This window comes from Motacilla alba, chromosome 13 (genome assembly GCF_015832195.1).
Source record: "Motacilla alba alba isolate MOTALB_02 chromosome 13, Motacilla_alba_V1.0_pri, whole genome shotgun sequence".
Taxonomy (NCBI): Eukaryota; Metazoa; Chordata; class Aves; order Passeriformes; family Motacillidae; genus Motacilla; species Motacilla alba.
The window spans coordinates 2,001,065-2,018,883 of NC_052028.1; the positions used below are offsets into that span (position 1 = coordinate 2,001,065).

Below are 17,819 nucleotides of genomic sequence, written 5' to 3' on the forward strand. Positions count from 1 at the left end.
GGAGAGACGGGCTGTGGGAGGAGGACGGCTCTGCCCGGAGGATGAAGAAGCTGTCGCTGAAATGTCGGGCTCAGGAGAGGGATTGGGAGCGTGGGAGAGCAAGGCCCGGGGGGAGAAGGGGCTGCTGGCTCCGAGCGGGGTCTGCGGGGCAGGAGGACAAGCGGCGCATTGAGAGCAGGCTCCGGCTTCCTTCCAGCCCCGTCCAGCTCTGCCCAGCCCAGCTGGCAGCTGGGGGGACCCCTGCACCCCCCTCCCTGCAGCCCCAGGGGCTCCGGCACAAAGCCCGGCAGCTCTGAATGCTCCCTGTGTTGTCTGCGCTCACCAAATGCTCCATCCCTGCTGCTGCCAGAGCCCAGCGGCTGCGACCCAGCAGCAGCACCCAGACAGAGGCAAAGGAACACCCACACAGAGCCAAAGGAACACCCACACACAGCCAAAGGAACACCCACACAGAGCCAAAGGAACACCCACACAGAGCCAAAGGAACACCCACACACAGCCAAAACAGCACCCAGACACAGCCAAAGCAGCCCCCACACACAGCCAAAGCAGCACCCACATAGAGCCAAAGGAACACCCACACAGAGCCAAAGCAGCACCCAGACAGAGCCAAAGGAACACCCAGACAGAGCCAAAGGAACACCCACACACAGCCAAAACAGCACCCAGACACAGCCAAAGCAGCACCCACACACAGCCAAAGCAGCACCCACACACAGCCAAAGGAACACCCACACAGAGCCAAAGCAGCACCCACACACAGCCAAAGCAGCACCCACACACAGCCAAAGCAGCACCCACACACAGCCAAAGGAACACCCACACACAGCCAAAGCAGCACCCACACAGAGCCAAAGGAACACCCACACACAGCCAAAGGAACACCCACACACAGCCAAAGCAGCACCCACACAGAGCCAAAGCAGCACCCACACAGAGCCAAAGCAGCACCCACGGCCGAGCTGGGGACAGCTGGGAAGGGGGAGGGAGGGGGAGATGTCCCGGTTTGGGGGCCGTGGGTCCCCTCCCAGGCAGGCTCCGTGTGACCCGCGTGTGACAGCCCTGCCCTGCACAGCTCAGTCCTGCCTGAGCCCCGCTGCGCACACCCCACGGGTCTCTTGCTGCGTTTTAGGGCTGAGGACAGACCCAGAGGTGACATCTCCTGCCCACTGTGCCGCAGTTCCACCTTCCTCCATTTGCAAAGGAGGTAAATGCACCAAGGAGGGATGAGGGGGGTTGGCAGGGATGCTCCAGTGATGCCTTGTGCAGGCTGGCCCAGAGCAGAGACCAGACAGAGCTAAAGAGTAAAGCAGGGATTTATTAGGAGGCCTCAATGGATCCACCTTGGGCAGCACAAGAGCCCAGCCAGGGCTGCACCCAAGATGAACCAAAATGGGCACAAAATGCACGAGCGGGCACGGGGTCTCTCCCTGGGATCAGCTCTGCTCCATTTGCACCTTGCAGTTCATTGTCCAGTTCCAGCTCCAGGTTATGAAATCCCACCTTTCTTGTTTTCCTCTCTCCAGCCCACGCTGTTTGTGCTCCTGGGCTGAGATTTGGATCATTTGTCCTTGGTGCCCAGCTGGAGCAGGAATTGTTTTGTCTCCCTGCTCTGTGCAGAGAGCTCACCATCCCATAATATGAAGCCCAGACCACACACTAAAGCAGCACAGAATCTGAAAAATAGAAAAACTGAAACCTGGGGCATCCCCAGGGCATGGAGACGGCGAGAGAGGGGTGCTCGGTTTGTGGTTGTCATTTAGCAGTCTCCAAAAGGATTTTAAATCCTACAGCCTCTTCCTGCACAGTCTCACGTGCCTGCCTTTGGAGGAGGGGATCCCTCAGGAGCTGGGGAGGACAGCACGGGAAGATTTTCTGCCCTGGAAGAGTTAAATCCTCCCGCCTGCAGCGCCTGGGCAGTAACTCAGCTGCTGCTATCCCTGAGCAGGTCCCCTCCCTTCTGCCGCCTCCTCCCGATGGTAAAACCGCCTCTCCCGAGGCCGGTGCCGGTGCCGGTGCCGGTGCCAGCCCCGCGGCCGGGCCGGTGCCACTGTCACCCCGTGCCCTCGGCCACCCGGTGCCCCGGGCCGGCTGGCAGCCGGCAGCTGCTCCAATTCGGGGTTCCTGCCGCGGGCGTGGCGTCATGAGCTGGATCAGCTCCGGCGTTAAGCTGCAGAGGCTTCTTAGGGGAGCAGCCCTGTCGGGCTCCGGTCACTGGGACACCGGCGGGCGGCGCGGGCTCAGCGGGACGAGGGCGGGCTGAGGGCGGGGGACGGGGCTCTGATCCTCCGCCGGCACAGCTGGGAGAGCCTGGGACAGATCCTCCGGCCGGAACCGGGGAGGCACGGGGGATGCACGGGGAATGCACGGGGATGCACGGGGAATGCACGGGAGGAACAGGGAATGCACGGGGATGCACGGGAAGCACAGGGAATGCATAGGGGAATGCACAGGGTGCCCAGGGAATGAATGGGAGGCACAGGGGAGGCACAGGGAATGCACGGGAAGCACAGGGAACACAGGATGCACAGGGAATGCACAGGAAATGCATGGGATGCACAGGGAATGCAGAGGGGATGCACGGGAGGCATAGGGAATGCACGGAGTGAACAGGGAATGCACAGGGAATGCACTGAATGTACAGGGGATGCACAGCAGGCACAGGGAATGCACAGGGAATGCATGGGATGCACATGGAATGCACAGGAGGCACAGGGAATGCACAGGATACACAGGGTGCACAGGGGATGCACAGGGGATGCACGGGAAGCTCGGCCTGCTAAGCAGGTTGTGTCTGGAGCTCTGCAGCCCCGTGGGGGTCTCAGTGCTGCCCATCGAGAGCTCTGGCGCTCTCTGGCATTGGGGTGTGTCCTGGTTTAGGGCACATTTGGGAGAGAACCTCCAAAGGGGTTCCTCGGGAAAGCAGATTCAAGCGGCCCCTCCCCAAACCGGTTCAGGAAAATATTTCCTTGGAGAAAAGTGGAAAAAAAACCCTGTTTATTTAAAAGGCAAAGCATTCACCGGCACAAAAAAATGAACAAAGTAAACAATAAAACCTCTTGCCACTTCAAAAGAAATTACAAACTCAGAAAGTTTTATTTTGTGGGCTGCAGCTCGGCTCACTCAGTCTCCTGTCAGTCTCTTATCAGTCTCTTATCAGTCTCTTATCAGTCCCTCTGGCCCAGGCCCGGCCTGGTGGGCCACAGGTGCGAGCTGCCGGTGCTCTTCTGGGTCCAGAAAACCTGGGTTCAGTCCAGAGCAGGTTTAAACAGTTTCAAGAAAAAGAAAAACCACAAGCCAGGGAACTTCTCTGCCTCAGCGAGCTAAAAACTGACTAAAAGCAAAGGAGAGCTCTGTCCATCCACAGAGAGCACAGAGCAGGAGCAGGAATGTGGAGGAGTGAGTGCAGTTTCTGGAAACAAACTCCACACTTTTTCTTCCCCCCTTCGCTCTCAGACCAGCCTTAAAGGTGCAAAACTGATTTCTGGGCTAAACAGACCCATGGGGATAGGAGCATCATAAAGCCAGCCCAGCACAGGGGGAAACCAGGGGATGCTGAGCCCTGAGCGTGGGGCACTTGGGGCACTGACCCCGGGGGCAGTGTCTGGACTCCCTGGTGTCCCCAGGTCTGGTGGCCCCTGGGGAAGCTCAGTGCCACAGCTGGCCTGGATGAGCTGCTCCCCCTGGTTTTACCATCACCTTGTTTTCAGAGCCAGCAAAGCCAGCGAGGTGACAAGAACTGGAGCATCCCTGAGAGCACCAGCTGGACACTGATCCTGGGAAAAGGCAGGAGGCTGCTGGACCCCAATGAGCTTTCAGTGAGTAAAATGAAGTTTCACTCTGGGACCTGTGCCTGGCTGTGAAGGGTAGTTAATTCTCCTTCTGGCTCTTGGGGCTGTTGGTGGCAGGGTTGGTGCTGTTTTAGCTCTCCTGTCCCGTTTGGGTCTGTCCCTGGAAGGGTCAAAGGCTTCAGCCAAGGGGAGGAACACCACCTGAGGTCCTGCTGCTGGAGCAGGCTGGGCACAAAGGCAGGGACACAGTAAAGCCACAGCTGTCCCTACACATCACTCCATGCTGGGGTCACAGCCAGGGACCCCAGGTCTGGTCCTACAGGGTTCCGGCTCCTGGGGAGTTATCAGTGGGAACAGCTCTGCCCCAGCTTGTGCCTTACATGTTTTGAGTTCTTTTCTTGTTCTAATTTAACATATTTATAACATTCAGGTTATGGAGGGATCCGTAAGAGCCCAGCATCACCTGGGCTGGCACAGAGCCTGGCTGCTCTCACATCCCTGCAGGAGGGGGCAGGCTGAGCCCAGCCCGGGTAAGAGCCGGGATCTTGGGAAGGTGGAGAAGGAAACAGGGCGACTGGAATGCTCGTGGAGAGAAGGCATTGGCACCCTCTGGTCTGGGAGAGGCCCGCTGGGGGGCTGAGCCAGCGCAGGAGCGACAGCAGGGTCTGGGGACGTGGCTGGGGTCACCATTTCCTGCAGGGAGCTCTGCACAGCAGAGCGCTGCGGGGAGCACGGGTCCCTCCTGGGGCCACACAGAACCTCCGAAGCTTTCATTTCAGTGCTCTTCTCACAGCATCCCAGAAAGGTTTGGGCCTTACAGCTCCCCTTGTCCCACCCCCCACCATGGGCAGGGACACTGCCACTGGGGCAGATTGCTCCGAGCTTCAGTAAGAGCTCAACAGCAACAATAATTCCATTTTCCGTAGCACTGGGGGCGTTCCTGGGGCTCGCTATCACACCGCGGGCCAGAGGCTCTAACAAAAGCTGAACGAGCCGAGGACAGCGTGTCCCCGGTGCCAGGTCAGCCCCGCGGCCCCTCCCGGCACGTGGCCCAGCGGTCCCCTGTTGGTCCCCTGTGGGTCCCCTCGCTGTCCCCTCCCGGCAGGGCAGCGCTCGGAGCCGCTCGGTGTGCCGGGCACAGCGCTCGCTGCCCGCCCCCAGCGCCGGGCCCCGCCGTCCCTCTGCATCCCGGTGTGAGAAACACGGGCACGGCCCTGTGAACATGTAAACAGTTTAACAAAGGACAAGAGGAGACAAGGACCACAGAGCAAAGGCTGTTACAGCCAGGTTCGTGCTGGCACTCAGCCAAGAGCCCACCATTATCCTCGGGGACACCCCTTAAATACCTTTCAATTCCATCAGCCCTTTGCATATTCATAGACCCTTATGCACAGTAAACTTTTCCCCAAACTAGTTTACATGTTCCAAGAATTGTTTAGCATATCCCTTCCTTGGATCCACTTTTTAGAGCAGTTGTGCATTCCTTGGTTGTGCTTCAATCCACTCTATCACCTCCAGTTCTGGGCCCTGGCCCACCCTGCCTCCAGCCAGTGAGTGTGACAGGTGGCAGACCTGTGGCAGCGTCCTCGTGCTGTGTGCACTGGGTGTGATCCCATCCCAGCGGGCACCGTCCCCGTGCTGTGTGATTGGGTGTGATCCCATCCCAGCAGGCACCGTCCTCGTGCTGTGTGCATGGGTGTGATCCCATCCCAGCGGGCACCGTCCTCGTGCTGTGTGCATTGGTGTGATCCCATCCCAGCGGGCACCGTCCCCGTGCTGTGTGCATTGGTGTGATCCCATCCCAGCGGGCACCGTCCCCGTGCTGTGTGCATGGGTGTGATCCCATCCCAGCGGGCACCGTCCCCGTGCTGTGTGCATTGGTGTGATCCCATCCCAGAGGGCACCGTCCCCGTGCTGTGTGCATGGGTGTGATCCCATCCCAGCGGGCACCGTCCCCGTGCTGTGTGCATGGGTGTGATCCCATCCCAGCAGGCACCGTCCCCGTGCTGTGTGCATGGGTGTGATCCCATCCCAGCGGGCACCGTCCCCGTGCTGTGTGCATTGGTGTGATCCCATCCCAGCGGGCAGCTCCTCGTGCTGTGTGCATTGGGTGTGATCCCATCCCAGAGGGCACCGTCCCCGTGCTGTGTGCATGGGGTGTGACCCCATCCCAGCGGGCACCGTCCCCGTGCTGTGTGCATGGGTGTGATCCCATCCCAGCGGGCACCGTCCCCGTGCTGTGTGCATTGGTGTGATCCCATCCCATCCCAGCGGGCACCGTCCCCGTGCTGTGTGCATTGGTGTGATCCCATCCCAGCGGGCACCGTAACACGAGCACACTGATGCCAGCAGTGCACCGAGCTCAACCAACAACAGAAATAAAAACTGAATCCTTATAACAAAGTTACTTTGCCACCACACATATAAAACCCATTTTAATGTTTGCAAAAAGCCAATAATTTAACGTGTATCTCCAACAGCAGGAGCTGTTGATCCAGCAGAGCCTGAACGAGGATGGGCCCTCAGGATGAGGTGGGGACATTCCTGCATGGGAGCCCTGTGCTGGAAAGGGGAAAGGGAGAGAAATGCTGGGTTCAGAGGGCAGGGTTTGCTCTGGTTCAGCCTCTGGCCACAGCCCAGGGAGTGCCGCTCAAAGCTGGGGGAAGCACAGCTCCCTGGTGCTGCAGGGCTGTGGGATGGAGCTCTGGACTCACGGTTTGAGCCCTGCCCATCCCTTCAGGAAGGGGTCAGGGAGTCAAGAAGGGTGGGTAGGACAATTAGGGCATTGGTCCCATGTGGGAAATGAATTTGTAGAAAATTGTCAAAGCTTGACAGAAAGTTTATACGCATTGATTGTTGTAATAACAATGTCAGTGACAGCGCCTTGTGTACTTCACTGCACTCAACAATCGAAAAAGGAACCAAAAAGTTTTGTTTCAGTACAAGAGAGAGGGGGAAATGTAGGAAATGAATTTGTAGAAAATTCTCAAAGCTTGACAGAAGGGTCACACAGTGTGCATCTGTATGCAAACCTCGAGATAAGAAATGCTGACTTTGAAATGCCGTGGAATAGCACAGACATTGTTGAGAGAGAAATGGAACTAGAAACAAGTTTCAAAAGTTTTCAAGTTTTCAAATAAGACTGGATATTTTCGAGAAATGGAACTATGAAAGATGCATTGCAGTAGGGCCCACGAGGGCTAATTTTGGATCATTAGCTTTAAGGCATTTACAATATGATGCAGCTGAAGCTGATAGGCCAAGAAATGCCTATAATGTATTGTAATGAGGAAATAGTTAACTTCTGGTTGCAATGGTGTGAATTATAACATCTGAATTGTTTCACCCTTCACATGAGACTAAAAACAGAATAAAAGCTTTTAAATGCCTCTCAGTTCCCCATCTCTAAGTCAAAAAGAGCTGAATCCAACAGCTTAATCCCAGTGCCTTCCCAGCACCTGGGCTGTGAGAGGGCTCCTTGTGGGGCCAGGAGCTGTGCCACCCTCCTGTCAGGGTGCCAGTGCTGGTCAGGGCAGCCAGGAGCTGCCAAATGCCCTGGAAAGCTTCAAAATGAGAGAGAAATTGGGGCATGTGAGCTGAATCTGGGCCAGCCTGGAGCCCTGCCTGGGAGTTTGTATTTCCTTGTACCAGCTCCCTTTTTTCCATGGCTTTGCAGCTGTGGGAAAGGGTTGCCCTGAGAGCACGGTGTTATCATGACAGCTTTTCTGTACAAAAAATGGAGAAATAGCATGGTTTTTGGTATAAAAATGTGATTTTTTTCTCCATATCCCAACTTTGCTGGTGCAGAGCTGAGAGCCTGGTGGCACTGAGCTGCAGGGAACTCATCCAAGCTGGAGGGGGCAGCTGAGGAGCTGGAGCAGCATCACAGCCGTGGTGGGCTGGGCACTGCCACCACATCCCCAGAGAAGGCTGGAAATCCTGTTCCCTGCCCCAAAAACCCACCTTGGCACCCAGGTGTGGTGTCTCAGAGCCCAGACACAGGCTCTGGGCGATGGAGGTGTCCCCCCTGCCCAAATGTCCCCAGGGCTGAAGGCCAGGTGGGTGGGAAGTGGGGAGGACAGGAGCCACGCTCCCTGTCCAGCCACTTGTCATGATGGATATCCCAGGGACAAAGGAGCAGCAGAGCCCCGGTCACTCCACTGGAGCCTTTTTGTCCCCAAGGGTGTGCAGACATGTGTGACAGCTCTGCGACAGCAGCGTCCCTCCTGGTGACCCCCAGAGGGTCCCCCTGCCCTTGCAGTCACACGAGGAGCCCCAGCCCAGCCACCAGCTGAGTTTAGAGGTCAAAGCAGCCAGAACTGGGCCAGGCTGCAGCTCCCTGCTGGGATCAAGGACACCTTCTCCCAGATGGCCGCTTTGGCAGGACAAACGTTCATCCACGTGGCCCTGGCTTGGTGGCACGGGGGGTTTGTCCTTGGGACCGGCTCGGTGCTGGGGCTGGAGCCCAGGGCAGCACAAGGGACAGCCCAGCCCGGGCCGTGTCCTGCCCTGGGGCCCAGGGCTCCCTGCAGCAGCTGCTTTGCTGCCCAAGCCATGCTGGCACCTCCTGGTGCGTGCTCCAAGGGGTGCCCAGTCCCCCCTTGAGGAGTCCTGGATGCTGAGAATTTTAGACTTTCTGTGCTGACAGACTCTGACCCCCAGGAGAGCACTGCATTTGACCTGAGGCCGTGGGAAAAGCCCCCAAAACTGATTAATAGCCCTGGGATTATGGGTGTGCAGTTTGATTAGAAGTGTGTAACCTCACAAGGTGGGAAACCAACACAACCCCAACCCCTCCCAGCAGGCAGGGCTCCTTTACCCCCTGCCTGAGGTGGGGAGCAGCCCTGTCCCCCCTCCCTGCCACCAGTGTGGCCACCAGCATGGTCTGTGTCCCAAAGTGTCCCTGCCTGTTCCCTTTGGCACCCCATTGCTGCGCAGGTGTGGGGTGGAGCCAGCTGAGCAGCGCTGGCTCTGCCAGGCTTTCAGAGCGGGTCCCCACAGGCACGGACACACAGGGACTGCTGGGATAATTTAAAATCCAGGGCAGAGACCTGATTATTGCCCTAGTTTGCATTAAATCTCAGTTTGGGTTTTTTTAGCAGCCTTTTGATGAGCTTGTCAGTGACAAGTTGCTAATTGAGGAGTGGGAGGCCCACAGTGTCCTGTGAAAACGGGGGAGAAAAAAAGCCAGGATAAAAAACCAAAAACTGTTTAAACCTGGCACTGGGCCTGACTGCAGGGACCAGGGGCATGGAGGGAAGCCAGGCTGGGGTGGCCTCAGGGAGACCATGGGGGTGCTGCTCAGTCAGGGGGTGGGGACACCCCAAATCTCTGGAGGGGCTGGGAGGGACCCTGTGAGCCTCAGCAGCGAGCCCATCACCCCGGGGGCTGCAGCAGGGGGAGGACTCTGGTCTCTAAACATCAGGAACCCCAGCACCCAGTACAGCTCCAGGCTCCACATCTTTTTATTCCACACCCCCCTCAATATATTCATTGATTTATAAATTCCCTACACGTACTGCTGGGCTAACAAGCACGCTTAAAAGCACAAGCTAAAACACGAGGTAAAAAAGGACGGGGTAGAGATGAAAAAAACACTGGTTTTAAATATTTTTGAAGTTATTAATGGTACAAAACACATTTTTTTTCCTGCACTCCTGTGGATTATCTCTTGCACCCCACACTGGGGATGGTGGGGTTGTGTTGTCCCTCCCCTGGCATCCACGAGCCCCTTCCCCATTCCCCTCTTGCCCTGCACAAAGCAGCTTTGTCTCCCTCTTCCTGTCCCTCTGCTCCCCCTGGCCTCTGTCCCTCCCTGGCGCCCGTCCCGTCTCGCCCTGCAGCACAAGGACCCTCCTCCTCCTCCTCCAGCCATCTGGGACGAGTCCCAGCCCCCCATTGTCCCTGGCAGCTCTCAGGGGTGATGGGGAGGGTGGCACCCCCAGCCCTGGCAGCACCCAGACGCTGGGGCCAGCGGCGCAGGTGGCACTGAGCGAGGGGTGGGCACTGCTCCCCAAAGCCTCTGCAGCTGGGGTGCCCTGGGGGGCTCTTCTCCTACACCCCTTGGTTAAGTGGCTGCTCTCCCTCCCCTGTGGCAGCCAGGCTGGAGCTCACCCAGGAGCTCTCAAATCCCAAATCCAACCCCACTGTCTGAGCCCCGTGAGGTACAGGACGTGTCTCTGCTTCCCTGCCCAAAACTGGCAGTGGCTCCCGAAGCTTGGCCAGCAGGAGGGGCTGGGCTCTGTGTCACCCACATCCCCATCCCCACGAGAGGAGCACACCCCAGCACAGCTGGATCAGTTCCCTTTCCTGCTGCCAGAGACCCCAGGAAAGCTGGGGGTGGTTTGGCTCAGCATTGCTGCCCGTTCACGGGGAGAGGGGCCCAGAACCCCTCCCCAAACTGGCCTGGCTGCTTTTGTCATGTGCCAAAGGGAGAAGGGGCAGGCAGCGCTGGGCACAGGCAGCCCCTGCACCTTGCCAGAGGAGTGTTTTGGCTTTTCTTGGCTTTTTTTTTTTTTTTGGGGGGGGGGGGGGGGTTGCAAAGCTCTGCCTTAGCCCCAGCTCCCTGCGGTTGGGGCTGCAGGTGTCCCTGGGGGAATTAACACGGCCTGGCTCGGTGCTTCCAGGGATGGCTGGGGGCCAGCCCCGCGCTCCGGGCGAGCAGAGGGATGTTCCTGCCTGCAGAGGCAGCAGCAGACCCTGGGACCAGGCACAAGGGCTGCCTCTGCCACCAGCAGCTTGGTGACAGTGACCCTGGCAGTCCCACCCACAGCCCTGCAGGGGCCACAGCGAGTTCCAGCAGGGTGTGGGGGCTCGGGAGAGGGGACACACACAGGGGCAGCCCCTTGGAGCTGAGCCCTGCCAGCCACTCTGTGTCCCAACAGCAGTGCCCAGAATCATTGTCTGGTTTGCCTCGCTCCTCCTGGCACTGCTGGCCTGCCCTGCCTCTCCTCCCTGCCCTCCTCTCTCCCAGCCCCATGACCTCAGGTTCTGGCTGCTTCCCTGATCTCCTCGGGCACCCGGCCACCAGCACGGCTGGGACAAGGGCTCTGGCCCACGGGGGGACAGACAGACACACAGTGTTCTCCCAGCAGCTCATGGAGAGGCCGCCCCAAGGTCGCACAGGCTGCCAAAGGGCAAAATCCCACCGCATCCCATTTTGTCCGGACTGGGGCTGAGGGCTGCTCCTGCTCCTCCGCGTGCTGGATGAGCCTTTGGCAGCCCCCGAGTCCCAAAGGGGGCGGCCAAGGGCCAGCAGGGCCCTCCCCCGCCCTCTCCTTCCCCGCGGTCACGAGGCTTCAGTCAGCAAAAGGAAAATTTTATTCCATCTACGCACGCTTTATTATTGTTATAAATAATAATAAATCACAGCGGCGGGAAGTGGATTGAGGGAGCAGGAAGGGATGTGGGGGATGGTGAAACACCTCTCATTTCCCCCCAGGGATGTGAGGTGTGAGAGGAGCCAGCTGTGTCAGGGGAAACAAAACCCTTGGGGATGTCGTGGGGGGCTGGGGGGGCTTTCCCCTCACACCCCCTTCTATGGATATCCCCTGTCCTCACCTGGCCTTTTGCCACCACCACCCCCGTGGATCCCTTCTGGACATTTTTTATCCCAAACACTTGGATTTCCAAGTGCTTTTGGATGGCATTGCCTGCCCTCCCTTCTGGGGAAGTTATGGGAGGAGAAGCCCCTGCTGCCACCAGCTCCCAGGGGTGTCTTCTGCTCTGAGCAGGCTCCAGCTCCCAGTGTCTGCGTCACACCCAGGGTGACCTCCCCAGTGTCTTTGGGGACCCCAAAGGAAGGGCTGAGACAAAGCTGCATGAAAACTCAGCGCTTTTTTTGTGATTTCCACCCCCCACCCCCACTTTGCTGGGTGAAGTCATGACTGGAGGAGCTGCTGATGGGACTCAGCCCATGAGCACAGCCTGACGGAGATTCCAGCTCCCCACCCAGCCCTCCCTGGGGCCGAGTGACAGGTCAGCTCAGATCCAGTGGAAAACTGGCTTGGCTCAATTATTTTCTTTTTTTTTAAATTTTTAATTTTCTGTTGTGTTTCGATTTCAAGGTCAGATGGAAAAGAAACCACACAACAAAACAAAACTGCTGCAAACAAGGGCTCCACAGTTGGTGACACGGGACCATCACTCCCTGTGGCACCTGGATGCTCCAGCTCTGCCAGGAACAGGGAACGAGCTGGGGACAATCCCCAGAGGGGGAATGAAGGGGTCTCCACCACTGTGAGACCCGTTCCTGTACCACGGAGAGCTTCCAGCCCTGCTGCCTGCGGGGCGTGGAGGGGCCCTGGTCCCACGCCATGGCTGTACCTGGGACAATGGCAGGGGGGAGGCACAGTGCTGAGCTAATCCCAGTGGTGGGGAAAGGAGATGGAGAAGGGGGAGAAGCAGCAGCAGGAGGGCTGGAAGGAAGGTGGAGGCACCTGCACCAGGGTGGAGGAAGATCCGAGCCCTCCTGGCAGTGGAAGGATGCTCAGGGCAGCCCAGCATGGATACCCTGGCCCAGGTACATCTGGAACTGGCTGGGCACCTCCGAGTTTGCTGGTGAACCCCCCTGCTCTGAGGGACACACAGCCACTCACGCCCACAGCAGCAGCGGGCGCAGAGGCTGTGACCCCCAGCCCAGCAGAGCCCCTCGGTCCCCAGCATGGCTGCAGTGAAACACCTCCCGCGTCCAGGAGCTCCTTCCCAAGGCCGAGTCGCCGTTCCCGGGAGCAATGCCGCGATCCCCGCGATGTCCCTCGTCCCGAGCGCCTGCCCGGGGCTCTGTCTTGCCCGGCTCTTTGTGTCCCTTTTGCCAGGGCTGTGAGTCCGGCTCTGTTTCTGTGGCCTCCCCCGTGTCACCGCCCGGGCTCGGGAATTCCCCGCGCTCGCCGCGCTGCGCTGAGCACGCTCCGCTCCCGCCTGTCCCGGTAATTAGCGCGGCTGACCGAGTTTCCTTCATCAGCGCTAATTGGCCAGGTCTGTGTTTGCGGCTTCCCCTGCCTGGCTGTCTCCGTGCCCTGCGGTAATTTCAGTGCGAGAGAAGAGAAATGAAACGGAGCTCGAGGCGCCTCCTCAGCGCATCCTGACACCGACACCCGCCGCCGGGACACGGGCACACCGCGGGGCTCAGGGCACCGGAGAGGCTCCTCGAGCCAAACCCAGCCCTGGAGCTCTGCAAAGCTTCTCTGCTCCCCGTGGGTGGCTGTCACACACCTGGGGACCCACTCGCTGGAGCATCCCCGGCTCCTTCACCAGCAGCCCTCAGCTCCGGGCAGCCGAGCGGGCAGTGATGCCCGGTGCCCTGGGATGAAGCCACCCGGCTAGGACAGGAGCTGGGGACAGCTCGTGAGTGGCACCTGGCCGTGCTCAGCCCTGCTCCCCATTAGCTGCAGGTCGATGGGATTGATCCCCCTGGAGCTGTCCCTAATGCACCCCAGGTGACCCAGCATGGAGGGACAGCAGCTCGGGGCTGGGGGCAGAGGACGCGGTGTCACAGGGGCCCCAGAGCAGCAAATCCCTGCCCTGTCACTGCCCTGACCCCCGCGGCCTCCACTGTGGCCTGGGACCGCCTGCCCCAAAGGGGGACGCCCCTCACGTGTGTGACCAGGGCGGTCCCCGTGGGCACGGGGGAGGCAGGAGAGCTGGATCTGTGGGGTGCAAGGGAATTTGGGGAGAGGGATGTCCCTCTGAGAGGTGCCTGGGGATTCTCAGGGGGCTGTGTGCAGCTGGGTGGGGGATTGGTGTCTCTGTGGGGCACTGGGGGATTCGGGGGGTGTCTGTCAATCTGCAGGGGGGCTCAGAGGGTGCTCGCTGTGGGAAAGGGCAGAACTGGGGGCGTTTGGGGAGCAGAGCGTGGAGGCCACAGAGCTGCAGCTGGACAGAGACACTGGGTGGGGACAGATGGGCATACAGGGCTGGGGACAGTGCCCTGTACACCTGGAGCCTCCTGCGCTCTGCTAACGGGGGGGACCAACAAACCAACCCCCAATCCTGGGCTCTGTCTGTCTGTCTGTCTGTCTCCTGGGACTGCTCTGCCCCCACCTCCTCCACCCTCCCCCTCACATCTGGCCAGCAGCAGCTTATTTTTTTCCTCCAGGGTTGCGACATCCTGAGCCACGGGATGTTTTTCCTGAGCCTGGGTTGGATCCACAGGGGGAGGGTGGGAGGATTGTCCTGGCCAGGGAGCTCTGGTGACAATATCTGAATGCCCTCCCACCCACTGTCCCCAAGTGCAGAGAGGGGAGACCAGGAAAGCAAATCAGACCAGGGCTGGAGAAGGGAGAGTGGAGTCCTGCTGGTGATGGGGAAGTGTGATGGAATCCCAGCTGGGTCTGGTTCTCCAGATCCTCCAGGACTGGGCAACAGTGATCAGATCCCTGCCAGTGATGGAGTGGGGCAGCTGGAGCCTTTTGGGGCTGTAGCTACCGACCCCATCATGTCCTCAGTCACGATCCACAGCCAGGTCACCCTCCACTCAAAGGCCTGGGTGACCAAAGGATGGGGGTGCCACCAGAGCAGGCCTGGGGGCACAAGACTGGGGGTGCCTCTAGAGCATCCCCACTGCTGGAGCCAGGCAGGGGCTGAACCACCCCCTGTCAGCAGCACCAGGATGGCCAGACCCCACCTGTGCCTCCCTTTTGCTCCCGGAACAAACACCATTCATTCAGAAGAAACCATTTTATTATTTTTTTTTCCCAAAGAAAAAAAGCAATATAAATATTAGAGTATAAAACTTGCGTGTAACACATCGACGTTGGTCTATATGGGTATAAGAAGGATATAAGCATATATATAATATATAAGTATAATTCAATATTAGACACATTGAAAGGGCAAACGTGTTTCATTTCACGCACACTCGGAGCACAGACCACATGGAAAGAAGATACAGAGAAAATTGAAAATACTGATGTCCACAAGTTAGTTACTGCAATTAAAAATAACACGCCACTAAATACACGACACTCACTACGCTACCTCAGATTGCAGATTAAAAAGAAAATATAAAGACTAAGATTCAGCTACAGCATTTCTAGAGGGGGGCAGGTGGCAGCTGCAGGGGACAGGGTGGGAGCCGCTCCCCGTGCAGCCAGCCCGGAGGTGGCTGGATCCCGATGGAACACGGAGGATGCTCCTGCTGCCCTGACTGGGGAGGGGGCAGGGGTGGGGAGAGCCTGGCTGAAAGGGCTGGATCTGCTCAGGTGAGTTACGTGTTAGTGATTAAAAAAGGAAAAAAAACAACACACATCCCCCTGGGAAACTCGGTGTGGCCCCTTCCGGGCCACCCCACAGCTCCTCTCCTGGCTCTGGCTGCACAAAGCCCCCATCTGCCTGTCCCGGGGGCTCAGAGCTGCTTTGCTATGGGAAGCTGGCCTGGTGCTTTGGTGATGGGCACATGGAGAAACTCTAAGCCTCATCCTTCCATTCTCCCCGCAGGGTACGAAGCCCAAAGCCAGCGGGAGCATCACCTCCTCCTCCGGGCTGGCCCGCACGGTCCCGTGTGTCACTCCCCCAATCACTGCCCCTAATTTGCAGCGTCACCCCCTGCTCTTGGGTCCCTTGTCTGGATCTGGTCCCCAAACGCCACCGAAACAACCACCACTCACTCAGCCACCAACTCTGCACCAAAGCCATGCACCGGCAGCTCCGCGGATCCACCCTTCGGGCGAGACCCCAAGAACCACCCGACCACCCCAAAGAACCTTTGGGGCCCGAACTAGAAGCAATATTGAGTTTCCCCACCCCGCCTGAGCCATCCCACCCCCTCCCACCCCTTCCCCAGGGCAGCCCGGGCGGCTGCCGGCGCGTTCACACCACGTGGGCATGCGAGGACTGTGCGGGTCCGTGGAGCTACTGCGCTAGTGCAGGTGTGAGGTGAGGGACGTGCATGCAGACACCGTGTGCAGACAGCGAACCTCGTCCCCGTGTCCCCTGGGCGGGGACCTGGCCAGGCCTGGCCGCGGGGGAGCGAGGCTCTCTTAGCCTTAATTCCATAAGAACATCGACTGTACATATAAATATTTACTGCAAAGAAGGTTTGAGATGTGTCTGCTCTTCGGAGACCCCTAGAACCGCCGGGGCAGCTGCCGCACACCTCGGCATGCTCCTCATGGAATTCCCTGCCTCTCACACAGCTGGAGGGCTTTTTCCTTATCATATTTCAGGCCATTAGTGGTTACACTTTAAAAAAAAAAATGCTTAGGATGCAGCTTTGCCATATTCCCTTTGACTCATGCAATATAAACACTTTTTTTTTTCAGATGACAGGTAAGCAGGAACTGAAGCACTCCCTACCAACTTCCAAATTCCAAAATCCATCGCTATCATTGACTGGGGGTGAATTTTACGAATGGAAAATTTAACAGCAAAGAACTGGAGCATGGGCTCTAAGCTAAGAACTTCCTTTTCCTTTCCAAAAAATAGCTGAAGGGCTATAAATTAAAAGATCCACATTAAAATTATTTACACTGGGCAAAGCCGAGCACAAGCCTTGTGCCTTTCTTGGACTACCTGGGAGCAAATCGGATCCAAAGACACGGCAAAAGACCTTCCGCCCTTGCATATTCTAATACCCGAGGGATTGTATAAAACATTATTCACAGGGCACTTGTTTGTGTTCGGTTCAGATTCCGGATTGGTTTTCATCACGAGACCTGAGAGCAGCGAGCCCCTGCTCTCAGCTCTGATGATGACGAGATACATTCGCAGCATTTCCTACTTTTGCACCACAAAAAAATTCACATTCGTCCTCCGGCCTGGGCTGTGGTTTTGGGGGAGTGCTGGAGCCGGCTGCCCTGTAGCTCTAAGGTCTCCTTTTTCTTCTTCACTACTTCTTCTCCTTCTTCCCGGATTTCTTCTTGTTGCCTCCGGCGGGGGCGGCGTTCTTGGCGTCGCGCTTGCCGGCGTTGGTGAGGGTGGCGTTGCTGCCCGGGATGTAGACGTTCTGCCGGTAGTCGGGGACGTGCTGCAGGGTGAACTGCGGGCCGTAGCGAGCGCTCAGCCCCATGGTGCCATTGCCGCCGCCCAGGGTCGAGTTGCCGTCAGCAGCTTCTGTGGGGAGCGCCGGGGAAGGGGGGAAAGAGAAGTGCAGGATGTTACAGCCAGCTGGAGACCCCCACCCCAAGCCCCGGCAGCCCCACAGGGTGTCAAACCCAAACCAGCATCCCCCTTCAGCTCCTGCAGGGCGGCCTGGCACAGAACCCCCCCCGAAACTGCCCATTACAAACATATTGTGCAGTCACACCATTAGCGATGCATTAAAGGAAATCCAATATTTATTTATTTTTCCGCCGCATTTAAAGCCCTGCCCGCGGTATTTTTCTCCAGCCAGGTTTATTCAGGGAGCAGGACACGGGGGATGAGGAAGAAACCCCTCCCCTGCAATACCACAAAATGGCTCTAGGAAGCCGAGCACGAAGGCAATCAATGCCAGAGCGTGTCCGACGGGCCCGATCTGGGAGCAGGGGGAGGGGAAGGCAGATTCATTCCTGTCGCTATGCAAAGCTCCAGCACGGAGCGAGGGCTGGGGAGGGACACGGGGCCCCCCGGGATGCTGGGGCTCTGCTGGATGTGGGAGAGCAGATGGAGCCGGGGGGATGCACGGAGGCAGGGGGAGAGCGGGCACGGGGGGGATGGCAGGGCTCGAGTGATGCTGTTGCCATGAGCTGCTGCATGATCTGCTCCGGTGCAGCTGCCTGTGCACGGCTCGGGGGGGGGATCCTGCTCACAAATGGTTTGCTGAAATTCAGCCTTTGTCTGAGAGACCGTGGCTCCCATCTCAGCCTTTAACTGCCTCATGCTCATGGCTGGGGCCAGGCTCTCCTAAGGATGGGGACACCCGGCCAGGCTCTCCTAAGGATGGGGACACCCAGCCAGGGCACCCAGAGGCCCCAAGGCAGAGCCCAGGGGTGCTGCTCCCTCCTTCCAGCGGCAGAGAGATTGTGGGAACAATGAAAAACAAGGAGCAGAGGTGGTGGGCTGGGTCCCCTCGTGCTTCTCCTCACTCCAGACCAGCTCTGTGCACGCCTC

The 17,819-nt window shown here is 58.3% G+C and overlaps 1 protein-coding gene across 1 annotated transcript in view; it reads right to left on the reverse strand.

Annotated features, from left to right (window-relative positions):
- Positions 1–14,453: 14,453 nt before the first annotated feature.
- LOC119706656 (protocadherin gamma-A6-like) overlaps positions 14,454–17,819 on the reverse strand; it is a 206,834-nt gene continuing 203,468 nt past the window's right edge. The window contains exon 5 of the mRNA XM_038150573.1: positions 14,454–16,841. Coding sequence (XP_038006501.1) covers positions 16,618–16,841 — 224 coding nt within the window. The 3' untranslated portion in view covers positions 14,454–16,617. The remainder of the gene's footprint in view (positions 16,842–17,819) is intronic.